An 11,719-nucleotide genomic window follows, 5' to 3' on the forward strand; every position below is an offset into this window, starting at 1 on the left:
ACCTTTTGAGGAGGCATTGTAAAAAAAGAGTACAGTGTTGTGAAATAGCAGGTTAGCACACACATATGCTTGCCCACACACAGTGTCATGGAGGTGTGTGTATGTGTGCACACAGAAAGATTTGCTCTCAGATAAAAATGGAAAGGAAGTCATGAAAGTTAATAGAATGTCAGAAAAGGTCTATTGTAGAAAGGCACCTGACAGAGGCTTGGCACATAAATTACCACTCGAGAGAGAAAAGACAGGTAAAGTTAACTATAGGACTGTATTTTACAAGGAAAAGAGTGTAGGTAGTAATTCAAAACTGACAAAGATATTAGAGGAAAGGGCGATGTGTGACAACCAGCAGTGGCCCTCTTCCCCGTGGCAGGAGACTCGTTTCTGGCTCCGCCTCATTTCCCTTTATGTTGGAAGTTTTAAACTTCTGGAACGGTGTACTACAGTAGGTGGAGGCTAAACTTTCAAAGGCTGAGGGTTGTTGGATTTTGATTCTTCCCCCAGAAAGTCTGTATTGTGAACCTGAAATCCCATTGGGAAATAGGGGGGTTCTTTGTTATGCTAATGTGGCCAGCTTAGTATATGGTAAGTTTGAAAGCAAACAATTCTGAAGTACGAAAAGGAGAGCAGGCACAGAGGTAAGAGCATAGAAATAGGGCGAAGAATATTATCACATGGAGATTGCCAAGACACAAGAGAACGACAGCGGTGCAGAAGCTGAGATAAGTGCCCTTCCTCAGAGCCATGAGGGAATATCCTTTCCCTCGGAGCCGATGCTCGTCATGCCCGATGATCACGTTTACCTCGTCAATTGTGAGAAAGGAGATTTCGGTTCTTCTAAATCATCTACGTGTGGTATTTCTGTTACAGCAACACCCTCTAACTTAAGACTCATTTAAGGTCATCTGGTGATCACTGCAGTCACATGTTATCCTTGAAGTGCATTGTGGAGTTTATTTGTACTCCTGGAAGCTACCTAGGACTAGCTCTGCTAGCACAGCCTATAGGGAGAGGCATGCAAACCCCAAGACGGTGACTCTTGGTGGTTGGAACCCACCGGTGGCTCTATGGGGGAAAGATGGGCAATCTCTTCTCATGCGTGCTGCAACCTTGTAAAGCCAGCTGGGTAGTGGTCAGCTGTGAGTTGGTTCTGACTTCGTGAGAGTGTTCGAGAATGGGAGCCGCTGGGAAATACTGTAGAGTAAGAAATGCACCACCCTTTGATGACTCCCATATTAGGTATCAATTCTTTACTCAAGATGCTGAAAAATGTGGGAGTTGTTGGATGAAGACAGAGGCCAGTTTTAGAGAAAAGCCCAACAGTTTATTTCCTGATGGTTTATGGAGTCGTGCTTATCTCTTTACACCTTTTCAGGAGGGTCTGCAAGGCCGCTTCAGCTGCTCTCTGGACACTGATACAAGGGTCTCGGCGGAGTGCTTGGAGCCCTGAAACGAGGGTGGGTGGGTGGGTGGGGAAAGCAAAATTCTGTGAATAATAAAATTCAGAGTCCAGGAAGTAGAGTAACACAGGTCAAGAATCAACCTACATACATATGACTCACCATTGAGGGCCAGCCCCTGACAAGCCCAGTCCCTAATGTTTACATTTAGCCTGTGGTTGGAAAACCACTTTAATGTTGAAATTAGGGAAGAGAAGACCTTTATCTTATGATCAATGGGTTTACAGATAATCAGGAGATCATAGTTTGCTGGGTATGATACTTCTAAATGGTGGAGTTGAGAAATGCCTTTCACTCTCCAGAAATCTCAGTTTCTAGGGAGTTGGGGAGATAATAATCAGGTACTAAGACTTTTGAGGCTAGTGTGAAACTTGGAGCAGAATTCGTTTTCTCTTTCCCTAGGATGTAACAATAAACTAGAGAGGACTCAAGGTGGACACTCACGTGTAGTCAGCTCATCTTTGTCTAACAGCTCCACATACTGAGTGGTCAAATTGAGAACAATGGCGTCTAAAGTCAATAGGAGGGAAAAAAAAGATATGTGTTTGGTAATGAGGCCATGAAAAGTAGATCAGGTTTGATTTTGTACCGGGTCAGAAGATAGATGCCCTTTAGAAGATAAGCAATTGACTTCTCCCAAGATGATGTCAGGATGACCTCTATCAGGTCTTAAATGCCATGTCTGGAAGTGGTCATAAGACTGAGAAAACTCACACAATGACCTCCCTGCACATGCCAACTGTTCTCAGAATTTCTTGGGTATATTGCGAGGAAGTGTAAGGGATACTGTCTTCAAAGTTTACAAAGTCTGATTTTTGACCCAGAGAAAAACACAACTTTAACTTTTTAACTCCATCTCCAAAGGGGCCAAGCAAATGAATGGGCCTACTCACTAAATGAAGATTAGTTTAAACAGGTGTCAAGAATTAGAATATCATCAGAATCGAAGTAACTTCAAAGACTGTTATTTTCTGCTTTTATAAATTGGTTAGATGGGATACATAGGGCATTGTCTGGAGTGACATAGAAGGGCCAAGGTCTGCTGGTCTCCCACCACCTCCTGACCCCACCAGCATGCTTTCCACTTGTATCATGTTGCTGCTGAAGCTCTTAGCATGGATTCAGCTTTGAAGACTGAATGTGGTTTATGTAAAGGGATAAGGAGAAGGGAGCTGTTGAGCAGAAGCAACAGGCTTGTAGTAAACATATAAGACTGGAAGGAGCATGCAAGACCTATTGTAGAGAATGATCTGATTGGAGGAGAGGGTGGCAGAGTCAGAAGAGGTGATGCATTTTCACTTTGGGAAAAAAAACACCACAACACAACAAAACAACAACAGGCTCCATTAAGGAAAGATGTTGCGAGATATATAATGAATTTCTGCCTTGCCTTTCTTTCATTTTGTCTCTGTCTTACTGGTGTTTGCAATGAGGGAGCTTCCCATCAAATCCAATGCACATGAGAAAGACAGGACATGGCTGAGTAAGGAATGAGGATGTGTACCTGTGAGCTTGACGACCGCACCCCTGATCACCTCCCAGCTGCTGGTGAAGAAGGTGAATGAGTGTGTGTGGAGGATCCAGAGAATGTCCTGGTATTTCTTTGCCTGGAAGAGACATGGATTTTAAAAAGGGCCGCTGAAAAGTGGACTTTTATGAAACTGAGCATCCCGTAGGGCCTGCAGAATGGAGCTCTATTAGCCAGTGGGCACTTACACAGCCATGAATTATTTTAGTCAGAATTCTTTTATGGCTTCCCCCCTCCCCTATTTAATTAATGCCCTTAATTTAAACAAGAAGGCTTTGGGGTTTAAGAGCCTGATCGTGAGTTTCAGGAATGTAGGAGAACAGTTCCTAACTCGGGACTTGGGAAAAGAGCAGAGAGTGTTATGGTGGAATATCAGGAATCATTGCTGTTCTTCTAAGACTATTGTGGCTCTGTTCAGAGATTTCCTGTTGATATTATTTGTTCTGCTGTGATTTGACTGGCCCTTGTCCTTTGTCCTTCCTCTCCTGGTGGAATCATCTATTTCACACTCACCAGTTTCACACAGAATTGCCTATAGAAATCCCTGGCCCTTGGAAACTCTTGGCCATCGAGTAGATGGTCTAATACTCCATAGATTTCCTGGAGACCCAGAAAAGGAATGCAGGTGATCAAGACATCACGGCAAGCCTGGAAAACAGAAATTTCAGTGTCACTGTCAGCCAACCTAGGATATACAGAAGGGAAAAGAAGATGCTGAAAACAGGTGTCTTTAAAGTCAGTAGTTGAAAGGATCCTTGTAACCAAACATTCATGGCACTATCTCAGACTCAAGAATGGCAGAGCAAGCCCAAAAAATACCGCATGAAAGGATCTACAGTTAGAGAAGTGGTTTTCTGGTTCAATTCAGAGTAGGTAATTAAATTATTATTATTATTATTTTGTAATTAAACACTGGCCTCTCAGTTACAGCTTGACCAGACTTGCTAGGACTTCTCAGTTATAAAGGAGAGGAGGTGAGACAGAGAGGCAGGTACATGTGCTGGGTTACTTACACTTGCAATTTTGGGGTTGGGATCCCAGAGGTGGAGAAGGAATGAAATCATGCTCTTTTTAATCTCTTCAGCAAAAAACACCTTCCACCTTCTTCCACTTAGTGATGCCATGTTCTCAAACAAGCAGAAGGCAGTCAGCCTCACATCGTCCTGCTCCTGTGCCAACAAACGCATCCCATGACTGAAGGTCCCCCCACTGGTTACCCTCTGCCCACCTGTCCTCCTTTCTGCCTCTCTTCAGCAAAATGAGCTTGGAACTGTGCATTTTTATTATCTCTTGTCACTGATTGTCTCAAATGACACTGTCTTTTCCAGAAATTCTCTCCTCACAGTCCTCTGAGTTTGAATAGCTATGGACATGGGGTTAAGTGGTAAGGTAGAGGTGGAGACTGGATTATGCCTTTGAGTAGTTAGTAAAGAAGCGTGACCCCAAGAATAATAAAGATAAGATGATGGCAGCAGCAAGCCAGGGAGGGTTCCTGCTTATGTAATGTTTTATGCTAAATAGCCAGGTTGCATCACTGGCCTTGAGTTATGTAGTCTTTACAGTGCTACTACTTGTCTCCTAGTTTATTCTGTGGTGGTAGTTCATATGTTATTATTACCCTGGAGACCAGGTTATGGATATTTCAGATACCAGCAGAGTTACCCTTGATGGACAGGTGTGGTGAAGTAAATGAATTACTCAGAATGGCTTTTGTAGCAGTTTGGCTTTGCTTTTCAGTACATGGCTGCGTGCCACTATGCTAATGATGAAAATGGAGAGAATAGCACCTTTTGGGTGGGAACATGCAAACAAGGTGTTTTGATCAGTTTTCCCATTCTTCTGGGCTTAATTTGAGCATGTTTATCTGCAGATGAGGGGAATCTCACTACCAGCATGAAAGAAGAACTGGAGAGTTTAGCGCATGTTCATTTGTAACAGAAATTCTTGCAAAAGTCAGAGTGGAACCTAGATGAGAGAAATAGAAGTAGTAGTAACAGCAGCAGCAGTAGCAGCAGCATAGAACCAGAGGCCAGTGTGAGACAGAACTGAATGGAAACTGCTGCCGCACAGAGCCAGAGCTGATGACCTTTCCCCAAGCTTAGTGAAGGACTAGGGAAAAGGGAAGGGAGACTCCATAATCGGCAGGACAAAAAGAACTGGGTAACACTGACCCACAGCCTAATACTGAAGGTCAAAGGGCCTGTAAGCATGCTTAAGAAGCTGTCTAAACAGAAGAATTGTGTCTTGTTTTCTGCCTCAATTGTAATTTCTTGTTTTCCTTAATAAACCCCATAATTGTGAGTATGGTCTATGACGTTTCTTGTTGTGGTTTTTTTTTTTAAATTCTATTTTATAGTGGTTTACTTACAAAATTTGTATACACTGTTTTTCACATCAGATCTTTTCCATTTCCTTAACCCATCCCTCCCTCCACCCATCAAATTGTGTAACTCTATGATTATGCCACCCACTCATCCTCCACTCTGTGTTTCTCCCCTCCCTTTCTTAGATCCTCATACACATTTTACTAATAGCCTATTTCTAAAATAATGGTCTTCCACAGTATTTGTCCTTATAGGACTGAGTTAGTTCACTTAGCATAATACTCTCCAGTTCCTCCCAAGTTAGGTAGTGATTTACAAAATCATTGTTCCTGCATGCTGCATAGTGGTCTATGAGTTTTAGTGTGGCCATTGCAACAGATTGGCAGGCTAAAGATAGAGCAATAAGAACCGAGGAAAAGATAGTGTTAGAACAGAACTAGGAAGTAGGTGTGGGGAGCATGGAGGCATAAGTGACCTAAAGGGATTGGTTTTATGTTCTGGATGCTGTTGATGGGAACTATTCCCCTTGTGGAGTTAGCAGAGACCAGACTTGGCAGCTTCGGTACTGGCCACATTGTTTTTTACAATAGATTTAAATTGAGTTTCCAGATTAACAAAGATCAGTCAGAAGGCTTATGGAGTCTTACTTCATAAAACCCAATTATCTTATGGCTCAGAAAGTCTAACAACAAGAGCAATGACAACAAAAACTGTCTAAAGGACAGCTGGAAGATAAGACCATAGGTTGGAAGGCACTCAAAACACACAGTGGCAGCAATAATGGGCTTGAGCATACTAATGATTATGAGGATAAAGGATTGCATGAGTCAGAGTCGACCTGACAACTGATAACAACAACCACAAATCAAAATTGTCCAAGCACTAGGACTTCGCCAAGATCCCAAATACTTTCTAAAGGACTTTCAGGAAACTCAAGAATTTAGACCTTGGGTCAGAATGTGGTTAATCAAACAAATGTCTTGCCCTAATCTTTAGTATGAAAGATTACAATATTTTTTGGCTTGCTCTCCAGAATGACTGACCATGATTTTAAGAACCAAAGGGTAAGATGACCTTCTATTCAGATATTTTGCTGTTATGATTTAGAGTTGCAACCAAGAAGGAAAATGAAGTTAAGTAAATTTTCTGGAAGTCTGCCTCTCTCCATGCCTAGAAAATATCGGTAAGAAGGTGAAATGATAAAGTAGTACCAAATAGCAAATCACAGTTTAGACAGGCAATGAACAAAGGCCAAGAAAAAGCACTCCCATAAACTAATACAAGGAGTTGCAGGGAAATAACAGAAGAATAACTTTTCATGGCAAAATGAAGCACACAGGACTCAAAGTCATTTCTGAAGATTCAGCACCGACTCACAGCTGAGCTGACTCTCCCCTGAGTTTCTGAGGCTGTAAAGCACATTGTGGGGCGGGGGGGAGGTAGATTGCTCATTTTTCTCCTGAGGAGCCCCTGGTGAATTTAAATGAACAGAGAAGCAGAGCCTTTGGGCTAGGAATGCAACTCCCTGTGGGTTAGGCCACCAGAGCTCCCAAAGTGTAAGAGAGAGGCACATAAATAAAAATTCTGTGAAAGAGGAGATGGCTACAGATCTTCCAGTATAAATACCGATAGCTTGTAGGAAAATGTCAGGCATGTGAAATGAATAAATGAAATGTGACCTGTTATAAGGAGAACAGAAATTGAAACAGATTCTTTAAATATAATTAGAATAAAATCAAAACACATTTTTGAAAGCTCTTTTTACAAAGAGAAAGAAAACCAATAGTAAAATACTAAGACGTTAGAAAGACCACTCAGTTATTATGATTTTTTAAGGCACTTACTTAAAAATTCTTTAAAGTAGATTCAGAACACATCAACCAATTGACATTGTGAGAAAGCAGAAAGAGGCACTTCAAATGTCTAAAATTATTAAAGATTAATAAAAATGACATAAAAGCCCTGGATATTATAAAACTATTTGCATAATCAGGGAAAAGAAATGGGGATAAATTATTATAGACTGTAGTTAAATATATTTGCAGAAAGACAGAAATAAAGAATAAAAACATGCCATTACTGAAGCCTGAGATTTGTCAAACTTCTATGTAAACATGATGGGCTTGTTATCTATAAGGAATGATAAACATTTATTCTAACAACCAGGAAGACTTTAGTTGGGGTTTGTTTTTTTTTCTCCCCCTGCAGTAACATTGAGAAACATTATCTTGTACACAGTATTATTATTAGGTAAACATATGATTTACTGGAATGTCAGTTCCAAACCATCATTTCTCTGTCAGTTCATTGTATTGTGATGGTTTGCTAGTTACTGTGCTGCTGAAAGCTATGCATGAGTTGCTTAAATACTAGTAGGACCACTTAAGGTAGACAAGTTTCAATGGAGCTTCCAGACCAAGACAAACTAAGGAGCAGGACTGGCTATCTAACTTCTGAAATAACAAGTCCTCAGAAACCCTATGAGTATCAGTGGAACATCGTCTAATACAGCATCAGGAGATGAGCCCCTCAGCTTCAAAGACACTCAAAATGCGACTGGGGAAGAGCTGCCTCCTCAAATGAGAGTCTACCTTTATGACATGGATGTAGTAAAGCTTCCCCCCAGTGAAGGGCCTTCATTTGCTTTTGCGACAAGCCTCAAAATGAGAGACACCTGAAAACATGTACTCAAAACTGGAACGAGTAATACAAGACATGTGAATCTAGAAAATTGGAACTTGTGAAAAATGAAATGGAATATGTAAACATCAATAGCCTAGGCATTATTGAGATGGATTGGTATTGGCAATTTTGAATCAGGCAATTATATGATCTCTTTGCTGACAGTGACAAACTCAGGTGGAATGGTGTCACATTCGTTATCAAAAAGAACATTTCAGGGAGCTCTGGTGGCCTAGTGGCAAGATGCTGCACTGCAATCCCAAAGGTATGAGGTTCAAATCCACCAGATGCTCTGCTGGAGAAGGAGGGGCAATCTCTTCCTGTACCAGGCAAATCCAATTTGATGGTACACACACAAAAAATAAGGAAATAAAATTAAAAAAAAGAACATTTCAAGATCTATTCTGAAGAAAAGTGCTGGAAGGGATAGGATAATACCTCTACATATAGAAGACGGAGCTGTTAATATAACATTTATTTAAATATCATCGATCAGTAAAGTCAAACATGAAGAAATTAAGGGTTTCTATGGATTTATTTTTTTTTATTTTATTATTTTTGTGTGAGTGTACCGTCAAATCAGATGTGACTGGTACAGGAGGAGATTGTCCCTCCTTCCCTGGGAAAGCATCTGGTGGATTTGAACCGTGGGCCTCTGGGATTGTAGTTGCAGCTTCTTGCCACTAGGCCACCAGAGCTCCTCTATGGATTTCTGAAGTCTGAAATGGATACAACATGCAATCAAGTTGCATTAATAATGATATCTAGAATGTAAAAGTGAGAAACAAATAAGAGCTGGTAGTTGGAAAACATAGTCATAGTGACATAATTGAAGCTGAGGATTGCACGCTAGAATTCTGTACAATTTAGCAAATGATGGGCTTAATAATTGCATTTATTGAAAAAGCCTTTTCTGAAAAACCTAAATGGCAACTATGCACATGGATGTCACGTGAATGAAATAGATGGACTGTATCTGTGCAAAGAAGTGGTCAAGGCCACGGACTGACTGTGGAATAAGCCATCAATTACTGATGACCAAATCCAAACTGAAGCTGAAGAGAGTGAAAACAAGCTCATGAGAACCAAAATAGGACTTTGAGTTGACCCTAATTGAATTTGAAACCTATCTCAAGAATAGATTGATACTCTGAACTCTAATGACTGAAGACCACATGAGTTATGGAATGCACCAAGGACATCATTCATGAAGAAAGCAAAAAGTCATTTCAAAGAAGAGACTCTGAAACTTCCTCTTGAATATCGAGAAGCCAAAGCAAACGTCAGAAATGATGAAATCAACAACTAAACAGAAGATTTCAAAGGGCAGCTCAAGAATACTAAGCAAAGTTTAATATGAAATGTGTAGACACTTGGAGTTAGAAAACCAAAATAGAAGAACTGAAGAACAAATTCAAGCCTTAAGTTTGCAATACTGAAAGATTCTATGGGAAAAATATTGAATGATTCAAGAAGCATCAAAAGTATATGGATGATAGCAGTGTTTTTCACCATTGCAAGAACATGGAAACAGGCCAAATGTCCAACTACTATAGAATAGATTGAGAAATTATGGTACATTCATTTGATGGAATACTACACAGCATGCAGGAGCAATGCTTTTGTTAATCGCTACCTGACTTGGGAGGGACTGGAGAGCATTATGCTAAGTGAACTAACTCCATCCCATGAGGACAAATACTGTGTTAAGATCATTATTGTAGAATGAGTATGAGGATTCAAGGTGGGAGCAGAGGGGTGAGGATAGGCGGCAGGGGGGAGGATGGGGAAAATTAATCATAGGGTAGCACAATAATTTGATGGATGGAGGGAGGGATGGGTAAAGAAAAATGGGAAAGATTGAATGTGGAAAAACAACGTATGCGAACTTTGTAAATAAACTGGTATAAAATAAAAATTTTATTTAAAAAAAAAACACTCCAAAAAATAACAATGCACAATATATAGGAATGATTGTATGAAACACAGTGTGAATTAAGGAAAGTGTATACGAATTATGTATGCAAACCAATGTGAAATAAAAAGGTAAAAACAAAACCCAAAAAAGCATATGAAAGAAATACACAAAGAAACTGCCAAAATAATTGGTTGATACTGAGTCATTTCAGGAAGTAGTATATGATCAAGAACCAGTGGTACTGAAGAGAGAAGTCCAAACAGCACTAAGGACATAGGCGAAAATAAGGGTCTAAGAACTGAGGTGTTTCAGCAAACAGATGTAGCCCTGGAAGTACTCTTCAGTCTGGGCCATAAAATTTGGAAGACAGCTATCTGGCCAACTGACTGGGAGATATCCATATTCGTTCTAGAGTACAGAAATTATCAAACAGTATTAAAAATCACACAGAAGCAAATTCTTGCTGAAGATTATGAAAAATGGCTGGAACAGTACCTTGACAAGGAATTGCTAAAAACTTAAGCTGTACTCAGAAAATGACATTAGATTAGAGAATCTAATACAAACTTAAACCTATAGCTCAAAATAGTAAATTATTAGGAAAAAAGGGTTTAATAAACCCAAAAATAAAATACTAGAATGATAAGGTTGTAATTGAGAGGTTCTTCCCCCCCCCGCCCCTGTTTATCCGGTTTATACTGTATTCAATACTACTCAGACCTTATTTAGAAATCCAAGTAAGTCACTGGCCTGTAAAATATTTAAAGAGCTGAAAAATTAGGTTTATAGGGAGTAATGAAGGAAACGAAGACTTCTAAGTCTGGAGACTAGAAGGTAAATAGGTAATGTAATAAAGCCTTAGTGATTATGAAGGATGTACTAGAAAGGGCAACTGGGAGTTTTCTATTTCCTTCAACAACCAAACATGAAGGAAGAGTTCAGATTACAAAATAATGTATTTCAGTGAGACATAAAAAGTAATTTTGAGGATGTCTTAAATACTTAAAGATTTGAAAAAAATTAAACAAAAGCCCTGGCATACTGATGATAGTGAACAAGAAAAATACTAAAAAAAAAAACAAAACAAAACCAAACATCTTGTTTTCTGGAAGATTTAAAGGAAAAATGGCCCTGTTTTTCTTAGAATTGCTGGATGACCTTTTTATATTTTTTTTTAATATGTTAAGGTTATGGACTAGATAAAGGATTGACAAATATATTCTTGAAATGGTCAAAGAATAAGTATTTTAGACTTTGCAAGTAATATGGTCATAGTTGTTATTATGCGCTGTAGACTCTGATTCATAGCGACCCTCTGTACAATCCTGATGTTGCTCTGTCCAGAGCCAATTTCATTATCTGTGACACACCTACCATCATTACCCGCATTACTGAGTCAATCCATCTTATCCAGGCTCTTCCTCTCTTGCCCTGTCCCTCCACCTTTCCAAGCATGATGTACTTCTACACCAAGGACTAGTCCCTCCTGGCAAGTAGCAACTTATAAAACACTGTTGATGTAGTATGGAGCTGTTGTTGTTGTTAAGTGCCATCCAGTCGTAGACAATTCGTAGAGACCCTATGAAAGAAAGACCTGAACACGTGTACAACATTCATTGTTTCTCCAAGCTTATAGGGTTTCCAGAGGCAAGCAATTTTGGAAGTGGATGCCAGTCCTGCTTCCAAGCTTGTTTTAATTGGGGAGCTTCAAATATGCATTATGAGCATGGCCAGGTTCTAAGAAAACTTTATTTACAAAGACAGACTGAAGACCAGATTGTTGTTGTTGTTGTTGTTGTTATGTGCCGTC

General features: G+C 39.9%; 1 protein-coding gene across 1 annotated transcript in view; it reads right to left on the reverse strand.

Moving 5' to 3' along the window:
• Nucleotides 1-1,336: 1,336 nt before the first annotated feature.
• MROH2B (maestro heat-like repeat family member 2B) overlaps nucleotides 1,337-11,719 on the reverse strand; it is a 142,460-nt gene continuing 132,077 nt past the window's right edge. The window contains exons 38-42 of the mRNA XM_006889584.1: nucleotides 3,999-4,154; nucleotides 3,499-3,633; nucleotides 2,962-3,064; nucleotides 1,902-1,967; nucleotides 1,337-1,443 (exon numbers count right to left, since the gene is read on the reverse strand). Of these exons, the coding sequence (XP_006889646.1) occupies nucleotides 1,337-1,443; nucleotides 1,902-1,967; nucleotides 2,962-3,064; nucleotides 3,499-3,633; nucleotides 3,999-4,154 (567 nt within the window). The remainder of the gene's footprint in view (nucleotides 1,444-1,901; nucleotides 1,968-2,961; nucleotides 3,065-3,498; nucleotides 3,634-3,998; nucleotides 4,155-11,719) is intronic.

The sequence above is a fragment of the Elephantulus edwardii genome, unplaced genomic scaffold, assembly GCF_000299155.1.
Source record: "Elephantulus edwardii isolate Elephantulus edwardi_28Jun2011 unplaced genomic scaffold, EleEdw1.0 scaffold00079, whole genome shotgun sequence".
NCBI classification, from domain to species: Eukaryota; Metazoa; Chordata; class Mammalia; order Macroscelidea; family Macroscelididae; genus Elephantulus; species Elephantulus edwardii.